Genomic DNA, 22,525 nt, shown 5'->3' on the forward strand with positions numbered 1-22,525 from the left:
ATCCATTAAGAAGCAGAACTGTAGCTGTAAATAGGATTTAAAAAAAAATTAAAATCCTGGTTTTGATGGAGTGATGGTCAAGAACCAGATTAGTCTTTTCTCAAGTAAGGAACACCTGCAGAAGGTTAAGTTTGACAAGGATACTATTCACCACCCTAGACTAGAATTCATCAAGAAAACACTCTCCTCACACTGCCAGAGCAGTACAAAGCCATAGAACAGTTACTGGAGAAAGACTAGAAAATTTTGGAAGAATGTCTCTTCTCCCCAAAACAGCTACATTCAAGAAGCTTCAGTCTCTTCCTCTAGGGAAGTGCTGAACTGTCCTAGTTCCAGTCTCCAGAACAGTAGCCAGTAGCCTGTAGCCAGAACAGATGATAGATTTAATGCTTTGAGGACAGTCAGAGCACAACACAAACTCACATGAACCAGGCAACCAACCTTAAAAGGAAAAAACAAATCAATAAAGCAGACAGATCAGGGGTAGTTAAGTGCCTGGCACTCCACGGCTCAGCGCGCAGTGCTCATTTTAATTTGAGCACATGGCACTGCATGTTGCTTTGAGACAATCTCCACATGACTCGTTACAGGCTGAGGCTACACATCACCACTTTACAAGTTCTCAGATTTAAGCCAAGTGAATACAGCCTTCAAGGTCTCAGCCAGCTGCTAATGACACTGAACTACACATTGTCAGTTTTCCATTATGTGAGGACCACATGTTCTTTTCTCTTCTAAACATGCTTTAACCAACTCACTAATTCAGTGTGTACAGCTCAACTATGAACATATTTGTGAAACTACATCTCCCTGCAGATGTAGCTGGGGAATTACTGTGCCTCCTAAAAAGGCTGTAAAACATAAGCATTTGTTGGAACTTTTAAAATAGGTCCAGCTCTAGATGGTACACCCAATTTAAAGTCCAGCAAGAAATTTTAGCAGCTACGAGTAATTAACTGCCACTGGCAAACAGCCTCTTAAACAGAGAAGAAGACACATATATAAATTTCTCATTTTCTTTACATTCTTGTCACAAAAAAACACCACACACATTGCAGAGAAATGTTAATATATCTGATAACTGAAGGTATCAAGTTTTCCAAAATTTAGTTGGAGAGACACTCTTTCCCCTTCGAGCAATGCCTGACATGTCTCCTTCTCCTACATGAACATGCAGCTATTGCTCAAGTAATGAAAGATCCAGGTAACACATGAAGAAGAATCTTTTACACTGTAAAGGCAGATAAAAATAGGAAACGCCACGTTATATTTAGGTTAATACTGCACTGCTTTTTCTTCATAGTGAATGGTTTTGCATCAGTAAACTCTCACTAAATTCTCCTACAATTATAAATTCCCTTCCACAGTGCAATTCTCATTTTCTCAGTTACTCCTACAGCTGAGGCCATGATTTCCTCCTCCCTCCTCTGCTTGCCAATGGCCTTCTGATCTTGAGAAAAGAAAGAATGGATACAATACACTAAGTATTGCAGGTATACCATTCTTAACAGAGCTCGATGCAAAGTGAGACTGATGACTGTTGGGAGAAGCTGTCAGGTACACTGCCGTACAGGAAATAAGCAGGCCATGTATGTAAGATAGCAAGACATACTTTGCATGATGAAAGAAGCTGCAGAACAAACTCACCCATTAGCATATTTAACACATGCAGAAGAGAATGACATTTGAGCAACAGAGATATACTTAAGGAAGCACGCATTGTTTACAGAAACCTTTAAGATTCATAACAGCTTTCCAGCAAGCAGCAGCTTGGAAGCAATGTGCATGAGCAGTGGGTACATAGCCTTTGGATGCTGGTGTAGCTAAAAATGCCATGTTTAACGTAGTACCACATTATTTCATCTTGAAGAATCTCAATCTATACATCTTTTATATAATTTTGAGAAGAAAAATACATGGAAAGGAAAAAGCTCTTAAAGTGAGCTTGGCACAGCAGTATTAGGGCAAAGTCATTCAACTCCCTTCAGCCACTCAAGAGACACTAGATGAAGACTTCTCAGGAAAAAGATATGGTTCATAAATCAGGCTCCAAGGAGTGACAACTATCAAGAAGCCTGCATGTGATCAACTATCTTGAAGATCACATCACTAATATTCTAAGATTACTGCTGTAAAAGTGGACGGTGGGAACTGCTTCTTCCCTTAGTGGGAAGTGGTGCAGAAAAAGTAGCACAAACCCAAAATAATTGGGTCATATTACTCTCACAGAGCACATTCTCACATGGATTTCTCCAAGATCTTCCAGTCAGGAGCACATCTGACATTTCCTGACACCCTCAATACCCAGCAGTGTTGCCTTCCACCAGGACAAAAAGCAGTCCTCATTATCCATATCTCCCACCTGCCTGCATTCTGCAAGATTTTTTCATTCTACACAAGCAAAATTCAACCTCCTCTTACTCCTGTAGCACTACAGAGCCCAAATATGGTGACCTAGAGTCCACTTGTGTGGCACCCACCAGACCTTTTAGACAGACTGTCATAATACGATCTCCACCGCCAGAGATGCTTGGCAGCTGGAGGGAGAAAGAATCCAGCTTAATTTTCAGATTCCAGGTGGAACTTGCAGGGTGAACAACAGGTACATGGGTGCACTCATGTGCATGTATGGGGCACCAATAAGCAACTGGGTTTTGAACTTCAAAGAATAACAATGATTTTAGAACTGCCACTTTTTCATACTGAACCCACTTTCTCTATGCTACTGCTAAATGACCACGGCAAATTATTGTCATGATGTGTTTCAGAGAGCTCTGACAAGCTGTTCACATGCTTCACGGAATTCTCATTGTTTAAAAACCCTACTGGTGTTGACTATTCTGTTTATACAGATGAACTTTACCATAAGGTAAGAGAGAGAGTAAAAGCAACAGAGAAACAAATGGCCACAGATCCCACCCCTGTAAGAAACGACCAGATAAATAAGAGTACTAATAGATGTGGTATTCTCAATAAGGTTCAGGAGTGCTCACGAATTCTGCCTGCTGATATGCAAATCAAGGTGAGAAAAAGTTAAATTTTAAACAAAAAGAACTGCTCAGTTCAGAATCCCATTTGGTATATATTCTGGCCTTTTGCTTTAAGTAAAACAAGATTAAATTCTGAGCTAAGCTCAATACCTTTTGTTCCAAGAGTAAATATCTTAGGGGATGTTTACTCCATTAACATTAATGTAACACCATTAACACTGTAAGTGATAAGCATTCCTTGGATGAACAAGATACAGCAGCTTGAGAAGGAAGAAACTATTACTATGATAAAAATGCCTAAAAGGACCTCATGCTATAGGACATGGAACCAAAATTCAGCAGTCCGTTGCTGGGACTATCAAGTCAGTCATTACTTGTAGGGAATAACTGAGTTAAGTGAAGGTGCATTTAAAAATGTAAAGCATTTCACATCCCTGTGTCTCAACACACTATCATAAAGAAAATTATGTGATGTTTTTGCTTAATGTTTGTGTATCTCAAATTACTATATGGACATGAGGTGATGGCAGCTGTCAAACTAGACTCAGAGGTTTAAACTGGGATGTTGATTTAAGGAAGTTATTTAATCTGTCATAAGCTTACTATTAGTTTCAAGCAGAGATTCTCCTTTCAGGTCAACCTCTCCCCTTTAGGTCAATTTGCTTAAAGGTCTAAGCTTATTAACTTTAACTTACTTTAACCTGTACGAACCTAAGTGCTGGGGGATAAAGGAAAATCCACACATTTATTAGATTAAATGCCTTTCCCGTGTTTTATTTTAAGAGGAAACAGACAAAACAAACGAGTTTTGATTTCACGTGGCACACAGTATCGTGCCCACAAGAGGGCACTAAAGCCACACCTAAAGCCGATCCACATTGCAGAACTCTGAGAAAGAAGGATGAATTGCTTTCACAAACACTCCCTCTACACACAAGCATTCAGGTTTCTTGATGGCATGTACATACATTCATAATGAACTCACACTCCCTCGACTTTCCACAGAGCAGCACAAAGCCTTTTGTAAAAGCACTATCCTGCCAAGGATGAAAGACAGTGAGACTTGAACTTGAAGCTTGAAACAAGGCATGCTTCGTGTTTTGAATAGCATCAGTCTACTAATAAGATTCTGAATTTTGGTCTTGTCTGAAAGAATGTGAAGTGCATGAGCTCATTGCAAAATGGAGCTGTGAGTCAGAGGTAGATGCTTAGTCAGATAAAAATATTATGAGTACACATGACTTCTGTTTGCCCAGGCAACAATTCTGTTTACAAACAGAAGGAAAAATCTCATCCAACAGCAACTAACAAATCAACATGTTTCAATGCTGACCATCCCACTGAAAATATGATTCTCATATTCTGTAACCTTTCTAATAAGGCTTGGCAACATCTGCATGTTTATATCAGCCAGTGAAGTGCCACAGGAACAATCCCACAGCTGGACAGTCCTCTACAGACCTTAATACATGATAAAAACTACTTGCAATATTTTAAGCCATAAGGCATGCAAGACAAATCTCAGCAATGCACCATTCAGTATCAGACAAAAATGATGCTGGCTTTGTCTACTAGCTTAATAAGCAACCCAAATATTTCATTTCTGCACCTCTAAGAGCTGACCCTGTTTTTCATATTAAGCTTTTTACACTTGTTAACACACATCTCTTGGTCCCGTTGTGTGTCAAACAAGGCTGCTGAAGTTAGCTGTCAAGCAGCACAAAGTTTTTTAACCAGTTCAGGAACTGACTCACCTGTAAGGTAAGAGCTGATGTAGCAACACCCTTGACTGCCAAGTCAACTCTAGAAGGATCACCACAGGATAATGCTGGAAGAATGAAATCTTCCAACTGTTTTCTCAGGTATTTGGGATAAGGCACTGCATGGGCTCTTGCTGTATAGCATTTATATTAGATACAACTGACTGAACTCCTGCAGCCGTCTAAAATACATGTCACAGGTGATAGGGTTGGAATAACTTTGGACACTTCCCACACTTCCTCCCTAAGAAAAAATTCCACCAAAAACCTCTGCAGATTTAGAAATTCTTTTACAATGAAGACAAACATTTATATAAACTTTAATAGAGGGGGCAAAAGTTAAATAGCAAAGTGTTGGTCTGACATTTCTAATTCTCGTTCTCACAGGCATGAAGTGACTTGGGTTGGAAATGTAAGCTATCTAGACCAGAGAGGTAAGTTACTAAAAAAAGTAAAAAATACCAGGCAGCAGTACTGACAGGCATATAAGCAAGCATCCAACAAGTCAGCATTAGTGTGTCACACTTCCAAAGCCCTGTGCTAACAGCAAACGTCCCAACATGCTTGAGAAAATGTCTGTTTCACTTATTTGAAATAAACACCAAGCAGATACTGTAATCAAAAATCAGACCATGAATTGAGATTTTTGATCCCATATTCCAACTCATGCTAGCACATAATTCCCACTGACCATTTGCTGGATTCTGCCGATGGCTCACGGCAGCAGAGCAAGGAATTCCATGTCTCTCTACTTAGTTCAGTTCTCATGAACAGAGGCTTTTGACAGGCGAAGCAAAAACACAGCTGCCACATGGGCCTACAACTCAAAGCACAGGAAGCCTACTGCTGTTACTTTCTGAAATATTGAAGGAATGCTTATCAAAACAAGATATTAAGCCAGAGAAATATGTGACGTTCCAAGTCTTGGTAAATTTTCCAGCATAAGATATCAGTCTCAAAGGATACGAAGACTTTATGACATGCCATCAAGTGAATAATAATCTCTTTTCAGCTGTTTTCCTTGGACTGAATGATCAACAGAAGATTCCCAACATTTCAGGACACTTTTAAGTGTGACATGTGATGTCTGAGTACACATTCTTGAAATCATTCTAGTTTTGGAGACTTAACCTGACTTTCATGAAGCCTTGTCAAGGCTCCTCTCGAGTCGTTGAAGTTTACCGTGGGAGAAAAAATATTTCCCCAAACTTTGTAAGATAGATACATCTACCTATTAATTTTTAACTTATGAGGTTTTGACTTAAAACACAAATCATCATCAAGGCTCAATTAACCAGTATATTTATTTTACACTTTGCACAAGAATATACAAAGAATATTTACACTATTTATCAGGTTCATATTTTCAGGTTGCTTGCACTAAAACAAAAGATGACCTAAAGGATAGTTATAAATAAAAATGCAAAATAAATATTAAGACGAGTCCCAGAAAAAGGCAAAAAATGTAACTATAGAGTAAAATACTTAAATAATGGGACACTGAAATTTAATGAGCAAATTAACATGCTAAGGCCTATTCAGCTCCCTGTTGATTTAGCAACTACACAGATTCCTTAATGAACAAAACCCAACCTCAATGTCCAAGACGAATATATTCATGCTCACTTTGCTAAACTGTGGCCAAGCTAGCAAAACCAGGCAAAGATAACACTTTTCTCATCTGCACTTTTGATATGGGTTTTCCCCTCACATTCAAGAAATACAAACTTCCTGAATGGCATATGCTGTAACAGCTGACCTCAAAATGAACATCCCAGATCAGGAACCAATGCAAGCACAAGCCAAGAATCAACCAAACTACATCATGACAAGTTTAAGTAAGAAAAGCATATAAAACAAAAGATGTCAAAGATAACTTTGGAGTTCAGATACAACCGTTGCTTGTCACTGTTTCTGTTCTGTGAATCTACTTTTAAATTGCTTTCTGCTTAATTTCAAAATAGGGAAGCTATGACTAAAGTTTGACTGGAATAACTTTAACCTTGGGAGTTACAGACTTTTTAAAGAAGATCTCAATTAAAAGTAAACAAACATTGATTTTTTTTTTTTTTCTAGAACAGTGTGTCTCTTGTGATGATGAAATGTGCAAGTTCCACTACTGCTGACATTAACTACTAGGATTTTTTTAAGAGGAGCAATCTGAAGTGAAGAGATTCATTGTGAGGTACCAGCATAGGAGTTGACATTATGGACATCAGCAAGAGACCCATGAGCTGGGCTGCTACACCACTCACTACAGTCCACTTAACCAAACAGCATTCATTTCTCTGCACAACTGATGGGCTCTCAATCCCAACAAAATGCATAGGGCCATAAAAAGTAGTATTATTCTAAAGGCATAGTCCTGGAATTTCACCTATGATGGCATCATCCATATTGTACTAGGTGACTAGTACTAGCCTCTAGTCTGTGTTTGGACAGCACAATTCTAGATGCTAAATAAGAGGAGGTTTCTCCATGTCTTTTCACTAGAGGGCGAATTAGGAAAAAAACCCAAAAAACCCCAACTCTCAGAGGAAGTCTTGCAATGCTAAAAATCAGAAGCATTTCTCTGGTGAGGTTTACACTTTAAAATATTACATGGAAAGATACCTTAGTAACAATTTGAGAGAGAAGGGATTAGAAAAGATACTAATAAATTGTCTTCAAGATTGTTCTTGAGTATCATATTAGCCATATGCAAGCACAGACAAAGTACTGAAAACATTCAGTGGGACTGAATAAAATTAAAGAATCCATCTCCAAAGCTATTATTTTTTTAATATAAGTAGCCATTAATGACAATAAATCATTCTATTGAAAATATTTTAAAATAATTTTAGAGGAGAGATTGGATTCTAAGTCATTTTTATAGATTTTTGGAGTGTTAAGAGCAGTGATCATGGGTCCCAAATAATATAATGCTGACACAAGACAATCTGTTCTTTAAAGACTGAACTCTAAAAAATGACAACCAAAGTACTAAACACACTTTGAAAGGACATGAATTGAAACTAAACTGCTCTTCATCAAATTCTTCAGCTTTAAGCAAACAAATCTATCTGACTGTAAGATCTGAAGGGATGTACAAGGGGGCTGTTGAGCAGCCTAGCAGTAACATCTACTTACATACATACATACATACATACATACATCTACTTCCATACATACAGTAACATCTACTTCCATAAAGACTGAATCCAGCACTGCTCATTTACCAGTCAGAGATATTGGTGGTGCTGTTAAGGTATTACTGACAGTCAGGAAGTAATTTGCACTCAGTGGAAACCCTCCAGATATGTAAGGAGTCACCCCAAGCAATTATTTAATGGACTGTAACTTTTCCATTAAAAGCAGCGTCTCAACCTTGATCCTTAAAGGTAGAAGGCATTGTAAAGCAAAAGGGTGGATCCTTGGAAAAAAAAAAGGCAACACCCAAGGCAAACAGATGTTATTTGACTTGGGGTCCATCTTTCAGCAGTTGCTTACCACTGCACACAGAAGAGGTGATGTTGTACAGAAAAGGATAAAACTGCAAACAGCGGATCATCTTCAGGCTGCTTTCACACTCCAAGCACTTGGTTGTCAAATCCAGTGCATGTCTGAAGGCCTGCAGTGCTCCACTAATATTGTTCTGAGCCAGATATGCATTTCCTAGGCTCAAAAAAGTCAGGGGCTGTAAAGAGAAAAGTGACACACTGCAGCATAAGTATGTTCCCTATTCAAGATTGAAGCCAACTAGGAAAAACCCTTGTCAAGTCACACCCTCCCAAATTTGGTGGGAAAGAATTTAGAAACCTTCTTAAACAGGCACTGTCTATTCTTACAGTGGAGAACTAACAGCTTGATGCATTGGTGCTAAACAAAACCTATTTTGCCATGGGGTTGTCTTAGGAATTTCATCTTTCTACAATAAAAAAACAGCTGTTAAATACACACAAACTGAAATGAAGCATTGAATACTTACTTATAGCTATCGGGACTAAACTGAAATGCTCAAAGACAATTTAGAATCATTAAAAGTCAGCAAAAAAGTAAAAATATTACTAGTGTTCTAGCAGGACAGGTGCATTTCATTTCCCAAGAGTGTTCAGATTTACCTTAGCAAAACTAGCTTCCCATAAACACCAATGTCATGCTAGTTCAGGGGAACACATTTATGCCTTTCTAGTCTTTGTAGAACAATATTTTTGTCTACTGCTTTTGGCTAGTATCTCTAAAATATGTATTTTTTTTTTTGAAAAGTAAAGATTATAAACACCTTTTTCACTGGGTAGAACTCAACACTTTAATACCAGCACAAAGTAAAGCATTACATTTGTTGGCTGCTGAAAAGTCTTTTTTTACGTGGACAGAGTAATTTGCTGCAATTAACAGTACAATGCAAGAATAATGACTACAGCGTTGTAATACAGCAGCCGTTTTTCCCACTGAAACAGTTTTTTACATTCATTATCTAAAAATCTGAAGACTGAGCAGTAGCTTAAGGCTTTTTTCCAACTCAGCTTCTATTACTAAACAGCATTCAGAAAATGGTGCAAGATGAGCAACAGGATTTTTTTTTAAAACAGCTTTTGCTGATACAGCGCATCTTTTACTCTTATTAGCTGTAATTAATTTTCCTTTTTATTTACTTTCCATTATATTCCAGGAAATACCATCGAAGTACAATGCCTCCTGCTCGTTTTTTTAGTACAATAGGTATTACAGGACACCTGAAAAAAACAGGTATTACTGTCATGAGGCAAGATTTGCTAATGTTTTTGAAGAAAAGCCCTACTCCCACAGGATGGTCCTAATGATTCCTAGGCTCCTCCCCTCAAAGGCAGCGTTTACAAGTGTTCTTCTTAAGGCATATCATTCAAACACAGTTCTTTCTTTTTGCAATCTTACTTGCCACCCAAATGGGCTAAATTCCTTTCCAGCACTTGAAAATTTGTTTCTGAATGCTACACTGAATAAGCTTACCCTGTTTTTAACTTTATTATGTGCTAGGTGACTGGTGGCCTGGCAGGTTTAAGCTCTGTTAATCTAACTAGAAAGGCAGAAGCACAGGAAAGAAGTCACTTGAACTTCTTACTGAAGTGTCTCAAATGTAAGACCAAAATTGACTGCTTGAGAAAAGGTATTCCCTGCTATGCCACTCCCTCACCCCTTCCTTTTCACAACTGTCCTGGCCAGTTCAGTAGTTCAAACAGTTTATACAGAAACTGTCTATATGACATAGGTGACAACCTACAGAATGTTTATAATGTTACTGTTCAGAAATACAAAAACCTGGTTTGAATATATGGTTGGAAGCAAAGCCACCAAACAACTAGAACAAGTTTTCCTCTATGTACATAGACAAAATGTAGGGGCAAATGAAACAGTACAGATAAAAAGTCAAGTGCCACAGAAAGCTGTCTGTCTGTACATTTATGTTGAAGATCTTGGTGACATACATGCTACTTTAAGGGTTTTAAGAATCAAGATGCAATGCTGACAGCATGACAGATCTCTGTTTTAGATAAAAATGTTGCCAAACACCAGGATTAAGCTCCCTGGAGGCACTGCTGATAATACAGGTTTTGGGAAGCTAAAAGTCTGCCGTTGATTCACAAGAACTTCTCTAGATGTTTATACTCTCAACAATCAGCATCACCTCAGTGCAGTCAAGAATTTGTATGAAAATTAACATCTGTTGAAAATCACAAGCTGGATGATGAACTGCATGCACAGGTAAGCAAGTAACATGTATTTAGAAAATAATGAGGGAAAACACATTCACTGCTGAACAAACACAAACCCCATCATCTTACCTCAGAGGCATTGATGGCCAAAGCCTTCAGCAGGAGTCTGCTGGCATCCGAATGAAGACCATAATGAAACAAGAGATTAGCAAGATTGACCAGAGGGATGTCCTGATACTCATGTGGAGCCAAATTATATGCTTTTTGCAAACAGGTGATAGCAAAGGTGCTATTTCCAACTGCACGCCAGTACAATCCAGCTTCATTAAGCACAAGCCATAGAGGATCTTCTGGCTATAGGAGAGTCAGGGAAAAGGATAAAACACCCACCAAGAGGCGTCTCAGGAAGACAGAAATGCCTGCTCTTTAATAAGCAAACAGAACTCACCCTTGCATACTACATTGTTAACTCAATACAAATTAGACTTTGCTGTGACTATTAGCAGATAATTCAGACTGCTCCATTTTACTCAAATGGACACGATTTACAGGCTGAACTGTAATTTAGTAGCAGCTATTGCTCACACTCTACTCATGAATGCTTTGTATCATGACCACAAAATCCCTTAAAATATACAAGTGATAATGGTTAGTTCACTACAGGAAACAATACTTGTGAGCCACTTCAGAGTCTTAAAATTATACAAACATAGATCTATGTAAAATACTAGAATTTGAAAGTCAGGCAGCTATTAAATTATAGTTAGATGTGCTTCCAGGTCCTGTGTCCAACATTACCCTTCCCTGTCAAATTACGGTTTCAGAGTTTTTTTCTTAGATTTAGTTACCTATTTATCTTATGCAAGTTGACAACTGGCATGCACTAGATACTGTTTAAAGATTATAAAATACTAAGCAATAAGTCAGGGCAGGTGGAAGAATGGAGGAAGTATCAAATAAACCTTGAATGTCCCTTCCTCCTCCTTCACCTGTAACAGCAAAAACAAGCACTCGTCCTAGAGGAAAAATAGCAAAATTTAAAAATACTGACAGGTTGACAGAGGTAGATAAAACATCCACTTTCAGATGCACTTTGAAATTATTCAGAAACATGTTCTAGTTTTTAATGTTTTCATCATCCTGTGTTACTAAATTCTGTGAAATGTTGACAGTATAAAAGCAACATCTGGATGGCTGTCCTGTCCCACCTACATGTCTGAAGCCCAAATGCATGGCTGAGTAGGAAACATGCAGCAAGGAGTAAGGAAGCAAAACAGTAATACTGCGTTGAGTTAGTCAGTAAGGGATTTTTTGTTCCAAGTTTTAAAAAACCCCTTCTCACAGAAGGGTTCTAACTATGGTTCTGGATGAACTGGAAGATATCAACATGACATATTGTTCTTTGGAGTAGCTTACATAATACGTAATTGTAAGAGTATTTATGACCCCTATTTTGCAATGCACATACATAACATTACTTGCATGTTCTTCATTCCAAACTCCTCACTGAATTAGTCTCCACACACAGGTCTCAACGATATCTCTAAGTAAATCCTCAGCTAGTTATTAGCATTTTGTCTTTCCCAATACAAAGACACTAACTGTGGCATTCCTGCTCTAAGTAGTTTACCATAAGCAGAACAGGTATGACACAACACTGTTCTTACATCAGCAGACCTGGAAGTTCAGGCTTTTAGCATGACAATGACAGAATACTACAGTTAAACCAAAATACTCATGCACTGCACAGCAAGACATTAGACTCGTATAGGACTGTTCTGAACAACATAATAATAGGAATCAACTCCTACTGCTAATTTTTCTTCTAGTTAAGACAGATGCACATAGTAAATGGTACTGACTCTAGACTAAAAAAGTACCTACATAAAATACCTTGACACAACTTCTACAAGAAAGTTAAACTGAGAAATATCAGCTTGACATGTCAAAAAGAGTCAACATCTCTCTCAATGCTTCCTGTCATTTGACTCTCAAAGGCCCCACGCAAGATGGAGGTGGCATTCCACAGGGTTTTATACAGAGGTACATTCTTTGCCCCAGAGTACTAATTATCCTGACAGAAGATTGACAGAGGGTTGGTTTCCTTGGAAGGAGAGTAGGGGGAAAAGCAGGGTGGTGGGAAGGAGGAGGAAGAGCACAAGGCAGGAAGGGGTGGCAGACGGAGGAGTAGTTCCAAGCTACTTCTCTCAATTAAGCAAATGGCTGCCAGAATTAGATAATATATTGCTGCTCCATGTCCTTGCAACATGAACAAGCAACTACAGAGCTGTTTGGTCCACATTAAGCTAAATTAGGTACTTCTCTATGTGTTTCTGATTCACTTGTAAACATGGATTTTTAAGTTAGTTTCATCTCATTTAAGGCAACAAATAAACTTATTTCTAGTGTGTCACTGACTGACACTTTAGAAGTATAAAAACAAATCTCAACTAAGAAATCTGAATTCATCTCGTGACAGACTGACATACCTTTTTCATGGCATGATCTAGAAACACTCCTATCTTCATGAGCGTAACAGTTTCATTGTTGATACGAGAATGCAAAACCTGGAACACAAAGTTTTTTTTTTTTTTCCCCAAACAACTGAATAAATTTTACAGTCAAGATCTACATGGGCCATTCAACACTTGCTTCCTTAAATCTCCTCTTTAGCAAAAAGAAGATAAAGACATTTTACTAAAAAGAGGATATGAACACATAACACTTAAAGCAACCAATATACAGAGCACAGTATGAAGGACTCATAGCAGCCTTAAGTTACCAGCTTGGTAGAATGCAGTAGCTCTTGGAAAAACCAAGAAGATGAATCATATCACGTGTCTGTTAGAATTAAAAGAAATATGTCGTTTCAAAGAGTAAATTAAATTTCCCATTTTGGGTGCTTTTAGTCTGCTTCTGAAAGAAGTCAGACAAGTTAACCCTTTCTCCATTCCTACTAGAAAGAACTCACCCATGTTTTTTGGAAGTACTGATTACTTTTAAATATCAGAATCTTTAATGATCTGAGTAACATTTTTAAGGCAATAAAGAGGAGAATTTTAAGCCAGAAGAAAACCAACAAGAAAACATCTCTTACTTGTCTTGCTCGATCGTCCGGCATCCTGAATTTCAAATCTAGATTAGTGTCTAGTTCCTTGACCAGTATGTTTAGAGATTCATTGTTACGAGCATCAGTAATGGAAGAACAATCTGGTGCCTGTGCTTCTTCATGCTCAACAGTATCTCTTGGGATATTCAGTATTGGCTGGATTCTAGCAATAAGGAGAACCAAGACAAATTAACAGCATGTGCTGCATGTCACAATGGATAAATACAAGAATCTGCTAAGCCTCGTGCTGTAGACTGACATGAGACATGAGCTACAAACATGAAGAACTCAAGGATCACCCTTCCCTTGTAAAGTACTTTATAAGGTCTTTATTTTCCATTTTCAAGCACAGAATAACAAGAAGAATGAACAGTGCAGTAGAGACAACAAACAGAAGGTTCTTATACTAATAAGGATTCTATGACTTTTAGGACTAAACAGGTGACAAAAAAGTTGAAGCTTTTTACACTAAAACTTGATTTCAAAAACATCAAGAGGTAGCCAAATAATGTAAAAAGAATATTCTAAGCTGAACACTTCTTTTTTCCAAAGGAAGCTGCAGGATGTTTGTGGATGGGAACCTTTAACACAAGATCAATACTAGTATTATACTGACTAGGTGGAAGATAGCAGCTTTTTTACTACCACTATTATAATTTAAGAGACTAGAGTTTTATAACATTGCATTGATCTATGTAAGTTAGCTACTGCAGTATAGACACATTTATTCTATCCTGTATAATAACAAATATTACTGACTTTTGCACAACTAAGCTGATTTTCCACTTCTGTCCCAAATGAACAAGCTGGAGTTCTCCACTCCTAATCTTTTCTTAGTATTTTCTAGTCTTCATCACTGTCTGTTATCACAACTAAAGCTAAGAGGATGTATGTAATGTACAACAGTTAACTGCAGTTATTAAATACATGCTCACCGTATTCTCTCTCAAGGCTTTTTTTTGTTACTCCACAAGGCATTCAGACTTGTGCTTAAATTCTCATTCTGTCTCTATTTTACGTGTCTGTGGCTAGCACAGGTTTTTCCCATGAGAAATTTTCTTGTGTTTTGTAAATAAAGATAAAGTTTGGATGTTTTTGGAACAGTGTCCCAGAACTTGGGCAGTGCAGGCCTGGCCAATCAGGCCTGGGGGAAGGCTTCTGACTGACCAATCTGGGTGACTTTTGAGAACTCTATATATGTGATGAAATCAAAACAATAAAGGTCATTCCTTCTTGCCACTGAGAACTGATGCATTCATTACTCTGCTGGCTGCTCAACAGCGACACGTGTTCACCTTGTTCTAACAGTCAGGGAAGAATCACCATGAAATTGGATCTGGCTGTTACAGTTACAGCAAAGACATCAATCACGGAAAATGCCTTCCTTCTGTGGAAAGGCCAGAGAGAGAGGTTTGAACACCTCTCTGCTGTTGATTACTAAATGAATCCAGCCTCTCCAGAAAGAAAATACTCATTAAGGCATTATTGTGAAGATTTACAAATACAGCTTTTAAAAATCAACACTTGCCTGAATCCCCTGTTTTCTGGAGGCAAGAAGTAAGTTGGCAGTTCTTCTGGGTCAGGAATTTTGGGAAAAGATTTCATGCACTCTGATCGCTGAGGCCAAAGAATGTGCTGTTTGTCCTAAGGGGGAAAGGAATTATTTTTTATTATTTTCTCAACATTTTTAATATTCTAATGAACAAGGTAATAAAAGGTATATTAAAGGCACAGTCTGAAGAAAAAAAAACAGAGATCTTTAAAACCATTATTTTTTAATCTTTTTTTTTAACATCAGCAGTTGAAATTTCTATCTTTACTCAGCTGTACCGCTTTACTTCCAACAGATGTTTACATCAGAATAACTCCCTCTGTGCTGTAGTAGTTTCAAAGGATGGGAAGCTATTACAGAGAAACTAGAGAGATGCTTGAATGCTGAAGAAATTCAGAACACTACATTCTGCAGCACTGCTACACATCAAAACTGTAGCCCAAATGCTAAGAAGTTTCACATTAACAAAGACAGGATTCACTTTCACCCCTCCTCTTTGAAAGGGCAAAGCTCGTCTTCACTCACTCTGTCGGATTCCACACTCCACACTGAAACGACAGAACGAGCCACAGGGGAAGACTGCAAGGACTGGCTGTGAGTACTTTGGTTTGCATGAAGATCCAAATTCAGGGATGTCATACTGGAAGTTGAAGAGTCTTCACCAAACTAGAAACAACAGAAAGACAAAATTTAGTAAAGGAGATGGTACATTCCTTGTTAAATTTCTCCATATTATTCCCCCCCACCACTTATGTAGAGAAGCCTCACTGATGAGCTGAACTGTGGGAAGCAGAAAAAAAAAGGAATTTAGGCCTGTTGATCCACTTACACCATGCAAGAATAACATTCATGCTGTAAATTAGTCAACAATGAAAACACAAGTGCAAATCAAGGAAAACAGGCTAAAAGGTACCAAGCAAACATCGCTAACAGACTACAACTAAAATCTACTAATCTACATTGCACAGCTTGAGAGCCAGTCAGAATTACTAAGACACATGGCTTTCAGAATTATCTCAATAATCTGAATTAATAATTACTATAATACAAAAAACAATCAAGAAGACAACAGCAAAATTAAAAATAATTACTCCTATTTCTTAAACTAGTTAAGGGGAAACTACAGAACACATTGCAAAATGACTGAAATCATAATCCTTATCTGTAATTCTAACACAGCAGAAGTGTTGCTTAGGTGGCTGTCATTCTGCATTTTCAGTATCAGCATACACCTTGCTTCCAAAACTTCTTAGTACTCTTGTATCAAATTTCCTTGGTGCAATCATAGGAAACTAAGCTTTGGACTAAAATGAAGTTCTTGAATTGAAGAAATTCTCTTTTTTAAGTCAAACAAAGCCTTTTACAATAAACCCTCTGTATTTCTACACTTCACAGTCAATCTCAGCTTGTATTAATAGCAGAAGGAACTAGCATTTCTACACTTCACAGTCAATCTCAGCTTGTATTAATAGCAGAAGGAACTAGCATTAGAATACTTTACACTCTGGAAAAGAAAGAGACTAAGAGATTTCTCATTATAATTATCACCCGCAAAATGGAGCCCTTTTGTCAAACCTGAACAAATTGAAACTATTTTGCTAATAAAACAAATGGGATGTAACTTAAAGCATGGTAATCAATTTACAGACAAACCTGAACATATTCCACATTTTCAAAAATGTCTCCGCGGTGATAACGAACAGGCTGATCCCACTGACAGTGCAAGCTATGCTGCTGGTTGCCCAATCTGCAAATCTGATGGTTCCCTGTAGAGCACAAAATATTTTTTTACACTAGAGAAGTGTGGTTTCTGAGGAGATAAAGACAGCACACAGTCAACCTCTCTGCCCCCAGTTCGGTCAATCCTTTTTATTTACTTCATCATCCCAGAGGAAACTCCCAACTTTGAAAGACTCAAAGAGATTCCCTGTTCAAGAACATACTGCAATCTCTTGTTTTAATAAGCAAAACACAACAGCCACTCAGGGCCATCTTAATATATAAAGAAGTTATATCCTGACACATATCTGAGTATGTGCAATATTTCATTGCTTTAATGGGCATGAACACTAAAAAGCTGTACCTAATTGAGCTTCTTTTGCCATCTGTGTCTCGTGAATGATGTTCCTCAAGATTTGTTCCTCCTGGATGAGCTTGTACTTGTCTAAAACATCTTGCTGCCTAAGGTAATGGTCGTGCTGCTTCTGATATTCCTTTAATTCATTTAATGTTCGCTGGAGTGATCTTGAAAATTAAATAGAAAAGATTTACTTTGAATGCTTTCTAGAATATCAGCTTTTCCTACACTGTTGCACATTTTCAACTGTAGGCTTCTTAAAATATTCTTATGCTTAATTCTATTGCATAATCAAAGAAATATAGAAATTTTAAAACCATTCTTCTTCTTGAAATGTAAATAATTGCTGCAACAGAACTACAGAAGTTCAATTGTATGCATTGCCACGGGGATACTCTAGTTACCTATGCTGGGCTTCCAATTTTTGCTCAAGTTTTTGCTGACATAGGACAGCATGCTTCCTTTTTACAGCTTGCTCAAACCCTGGTTTGGCCTGTAGAGCATGATCATAACACAGGACTGAGTGGTTGTACTCTCCAAGCATCTGAAGAATGACCAAGAGAGAGAATTAGCCATTATGCAGTAACATTTAATAAAAAAAGACTCAGTTTTCAAATAAGTCATTAACTTAAATTTTAACTTATGGTAACAAGCAGCCTGTCATTTCTGACACTCATGCTACTACATTTATTAAAGCAAGGCTGCAGAAGAATTTTACTGGAATTTATTTCCAGGTGCAGATAAAAGACACCTTTGCTAAAAGAAAGGCTCTTGAATAAAGGTGTGTTGTCAGAATCTTAAGCATTAAGCTTGAGATGCCTGTGGAGCACAAGATACACTGTAAAAGACTAAAACATTACAAGTCAATTCCAAAAGATTAAGTATTATTTAGTTTTCTTCAAATCTTGGAAAATAAAGATTGTATTTACTGCGTATATATTTCCTAAAGTGTAATAGCTGGTAAAGAAGTCACTGTAATCCAGAGCCGCATGAACCACAATAGCTGCATCTGCAGAGAAGTGAGCCCGGTGCAAAATATTTGCCAAATTTACCAGTGCAATGTCTTTATTTTGCCTAAAAGAATAAAAGAAAATAAAAAGAAAAAAAATTAAAAACTAACATTAAAGGAAGGTCAGATTGTGTAATAATCATGCAGAAGGATACATTAATTTGCCAGTCACATGTTAAAATATATCACTTGCTAGAAAAATATCTCAACCATTTATATGCCCAGTATAGCACACAGAGACCGAGAACAAGTAACACGGATTATTCCTTAGGATACCGTCTTAGAAACCAAAACTTGTTTTCTAATTAGGATAACTAGAAAAGCAATCTGAGAAGAAATCCTTATTAGCAATATTTACCTTGAAGAAAAATGAAGGGCACGCATGGCACATTCTACTACTTGGTACGGCTCATTCTTTATTCGCCAGTAAAAAGAAGCCATGTTATAGAGTACCCAGGAAGAAGAGTTCTGCAGTAAAGAGAAACACATGAACTCTACTAACTAGTAAAACATGAACTAAAAGGTTAATCAGGGCTTTAATTACTATAGGATGAAACGCTGAGCACCAAAGGCGGTGCTCAGCTGCTCTAAGCTATCCTCTTCCACTGGAAAGCTGCCATTTGGCAACGGTTGTCAATGTTTAGGAACACTGAACTAGCACATTAGTGTATTAAAGAAAGAGAATGTCTGCATTTCAGGCAAGTAAAAATATGACATGAAATGAGAGGTGACAGTAGTTTAAGATTATCAGCTTAGCTGGAGTTCAATGAGGGTTCCTAGATTTTGCAGAAGACTAACTAAAACATACATACTTCAGTACTGTTTTGCTCTTCAGTACTATTTTTGTTTCTTCTTTGCTCTTAAAATACCTGTATTTTTGGTTTACAAACTCTTACTACCTTGACAAAGCAATGAATGTAGCTTGCCAGACAACATAACTACATAAGTCATTAAAGATGACAGTAAGCATCTATTTACTGGCTTTGCTGCTGCCTTCTCCAACCTCTGCTTGCCTAGCAGCAAAAAGTCTTAGTTTGCCTTTTGAAATTGAACTGTAAACCAAAAATACACATACAAAACTAGTACTGGATCTGATTGCCTGTATGAAGTGTATCTAATCTTCTGAGACCTTTCCAGCACTCCTTTTTGTGCATCCAGCATGATTACAGTTTCTTACCTTCATAAGCCCATCATAAATACGGTGACCTATTTCCTCTATACTTCTTCCCAACCTCCGTGACAAGTATGTGAAGATTGGATCTTCTTTAGGTAACAGGGGTGCAGAAAGATTAACCCTTTCTTGGACACCCTAAAATAAAAACTGAATATAGGTATTTGCTGACACTTTAAGAGTAGAGAAATACAAACAAAAGCATGACTCCCAGGAAAATGTATGGCTTGGTTATTTTACAATCTTATCTTCCTTTCAAGATCTCTGGGAATTGATAATTCTGACCAATAATAATGTATTTTATTACAGATAGGAAAAAATTAGAAGCAGCCAAAAGCAGCCTCTGCTTGTGAGCACTACAGGGGAAATACTCACTTCTGGTAGCACTGTGTATGTGGCAGCTACTGATTTCACTAACAACCACTGAAGCACTTAAGTCATAGTTGTCAGGTTACATGCACACAATGGAAATATCCCTGTATCTCTTCTCTTTCTTCCTTCTCCAAGAAGAAACCTACTTCTTTCAAAAATCCATCCAGACCCAGGAACAGAGCTAAAAAAACTTCATTTAGCATTTAGCTGTAAGATAATCTTTATTTTTGATGAAAATAAAATAAAAAAAGTATCAAGATACAAGCAGTAAAGCTGCATCTACATTAGAAAATTTGCTCATATAACGCAAATATAACGCAAAAAAGACTGGTTTTCCTACCAGTCTTCCACTGTAACTTTTCTAAAGCAGCTGAACTTTGTACTAGTAGGGAACAATTAACTCATCCTCTGAGTTAGGGTTTGGCATTCAGATACCAATCAGACAGGTATGTTAGGAGCTACTGACAAACCTGCAAACAATTTTCTGATCCTGAATCTTTATACATTTTTAATGACCCCGTTCAGCACTCTCCAAATTTCAACTGAGACAATCCAATGGAAGCTACCAATTTGCTAATGAAACGTGCTATGAAAACAAAATACTCCATTTTCCTAAAAATGTCCTCTAAAATAAGGCAAAAAATAACAAAAGAGAAACTGTATACCTGATGGAACAGGTATAACCTCCGATAAGCAGGTACTCTAGTCAGGGCACAATAGCAGTTTTAAAAAAGTGTGAAACAGTCTTGACAGATTACAATACCTTGCAACCTTCAGTGAGAACTGCCAGTAGGAGTTTTCTATTCCTCTTCCTAATGGGGAAAAAGACTCACTTGCATTTGCTCACTTACCCTTAAGTGCTGAAAAGCATGAATACTGTATGGAAGATCTAGAACTTTTGTACAGTCTGGCTGCTGCAGGTCTGGAGGCACTGGGGACTTTGTGTCTATATAGTCTTCAGGGCTGAGGATGTAATAACATAACACAGCAAACTACAGATTAAAATACTGCTGAAGTTCGTAAGAGACAGTATTGTAGTTGACAGAGAGAGTACTCCGATTTAATCATTACAAAAATTCCCTCTTTGGGCACATTAGACCATTTCTGCTGTCTTCCCAGATTTCAGTTGTATCAGGATGTCATGACTATAGGATAGAGTAAATAAATTTGTCTGCTTTAGAGGAAATATCAACATTTGGGTAGCCTCCAAAATGTATCAGTGTCAACCTAGTGTATCACTACAATGATTAATGATCTATCTGCCAGGCAAATGGCAATGCATGCAAACTCTTCAACTGAAAGAAACAAACCAATCCCAAATATGGCTGATGAGAAGTCCAAATGAAGGCATATGAGGACAAATTGGATCTTTTCCCACTTCAAGTACTCATGCAATTATAATAAAAAAAATAAAACTACTAAAACAAAACAGTCATTCCTGACAATGAATTACCAATGAAGCTGAATGTCAAGTACACTGTCTGCTCATCCTTTACTTCTTAAACACAGGGGACAAAATATGACCAGAAGGTTCAACAGCTTGGTAATCAACAGAATTTCATTCAAATTTAAGTCAAGACAGTTTCCACTAAAATAAATATCAAGCTCAAAACACTGAAAGCACACTCAAGCACATTAAACCCCCCTTCGACATTATATATTTCACTTTAATTCACATGTCTGGTCATATCAGTACAGAGTAACAGTGGTAGAACAGGGAACAGAAAGGAGATGTTTCAGGGTAGGGCTAAAACAGTTTGGGGTAAACAGCATTTCTGTGTGGTACCTGTTCACAACTAGTGGCAGATGTTGTTTCAGTTTAATTCCACAGTAACACAAAAAGTTTGTCATCTAAAAAAAGTCAGTGGTAGTAATTTTTTACTTGTATTTAGAGATACTGTTGATTTCTTTTCTCATTCAGCAAAAATCTTAATATAAATCAACTTATTACCGGATATCTTTGCTCTCCAAGGTGATGTATGTGCCATCATACAGATCTAGGTCCCCCAGGGGCACTTTTGCTTTAATGCAGTCTGGATCCTCTTTATTATGCCTTTGTTCCAGCCCTGTATCTCTGTCCTCATTTTCCTCTATATGAATCTTCTGAGCAACTAACTGTTTCTGTAGGGAAAAAAAAAAGGAAACAGAAGAATATATGCTGACGAAAGCAAACTCTATTGTTGCAATGATTCAACAGTCCAACTTTATCCTTTAAACAAAGTTAATTTGAAAAAAATCTAAAAATTTCTCATTAAATTTTTGTATGTTTTGTAACACCTTTGTATGTTTTGTAACACATTTGGATTTGGATGGCATATAAGTACTTTCATTTGAGATAATACAACTTGAATGAGCCCTTATTTTTCCTGTTGTGCCTAAAAAGTGGGCTAGTAACATTCCAAATCCATGGTAGGCCATTTAGGAAAACAAAAAACAGTTGCTAATAGTACGTCACATTTTCCATATTCGGACCCTTCCACTGTAAGACCTTGTGGAAATAATATGAGATATTGCAAACAAATCATCATCATCATCTTAACCATTCAGTATGCTAAGTACAACTGAACATGAGTATATGTGAAAAGTACTGTACATGAGTACATGTGAAACGAGAAGAAAACCCTGCATTTTTAATTAAAGCCATACATATTTGATTACATGCTATTGTGAAACAATACAAATATATACACTAGAAGGAGCTTGTGCAAGAACTTACAATAGATAACTTCTGCTGAAAATCATTTGTATACCACAAGTTGGACACTAGTAACTTCCACAACCCATTCCCCCAAAAGCATACAAGTATCATTCTA

General features: G+C 37.4%; 1 protein-coding gene across 2 annotated transcripts in view; it reads right to left on the reverse strand.

The window, feature by feature from the left end:
* The window catches only part of TTC17 (tetratricopeptide repeat domain 17), a 56,575-nt gene that overhangs the window by 20,747 nt on the left and 13,303 nt on the right, over window positions 1-22,525 (reverse strand). Inside the window, exons 3-16 of one of the 2 annotated variants that reach the window (XM_085062635.1) lie at window positions 21,664-21,833; window positions 20,564-20,675; window positions 19,347-19,478; window positions 18,528-18,637; window positions 18,090-18,234; window positions 17,565-17,704; window positions 17,167-17,327; window positions 16,737-16,849; window positions 15,609-15,749; window positions 15,060-15,175; window positions 13,520-13,694; window positions 12,912-12,989; window positions 10,552-10,776; window positions 8,240-8,426 (exon numbers count right to left, since the gene is read on the reverse strand). In XM_085062635.1, the coding sequence (XP_084918761.1) occupies window positions 8,240-8,426; window positions 10,552-10,776; window positions 12,912-12,989; window positions 13,520-13,694; window positions 15,060-15,175; window positions 15,609-15,749; window positions 16,737-16,849; window positions 17,167-17,327; window positions 17,565-17,704; window positions 18,090-18,234; window positions 18,528-18,637; window positions 19,347-19,478; window positions 20,564-20,675; window positions 21,664-21,833 (2,005 nt within the window). The remainder of the gene's footprint in view (window positions 1-8,239; window positions 8,427-10,551; window positions 10,777-12,911; window positions 12,990-13,519; window positions 13,695-15,059; window positions 15,176-15,608; window positions 15,750-16,736; window positions 16,850-17,166; window positions 17,328-17,564; window positions 17,705-18,089; window positions 18,235-18,527; window positions 18,638-19,346; window positions 19,479-20,563; window positions 20,676-21,663; window positions 21,834-22,525) is intronic. The other variant, XM_085062634.1, reaches the window with a different exon arrangement.

Source organism: Lichenostomus cassidix, chromosome 5 (assembly GCF_008360975.1).
Source record: "Lichenostomus cassidix isolate B80296 chromosome 5, HeHo_3.0, whole genome shotgun sequence".
In the NCBI taxonomy this organism is placed as follows: domain Eukaryota; kingdom Metazoa; phylum Chordata; class Aves; order Passeriformes; family Meliphagidae; genus Lichenostomus; species Lichenostomus cassidix.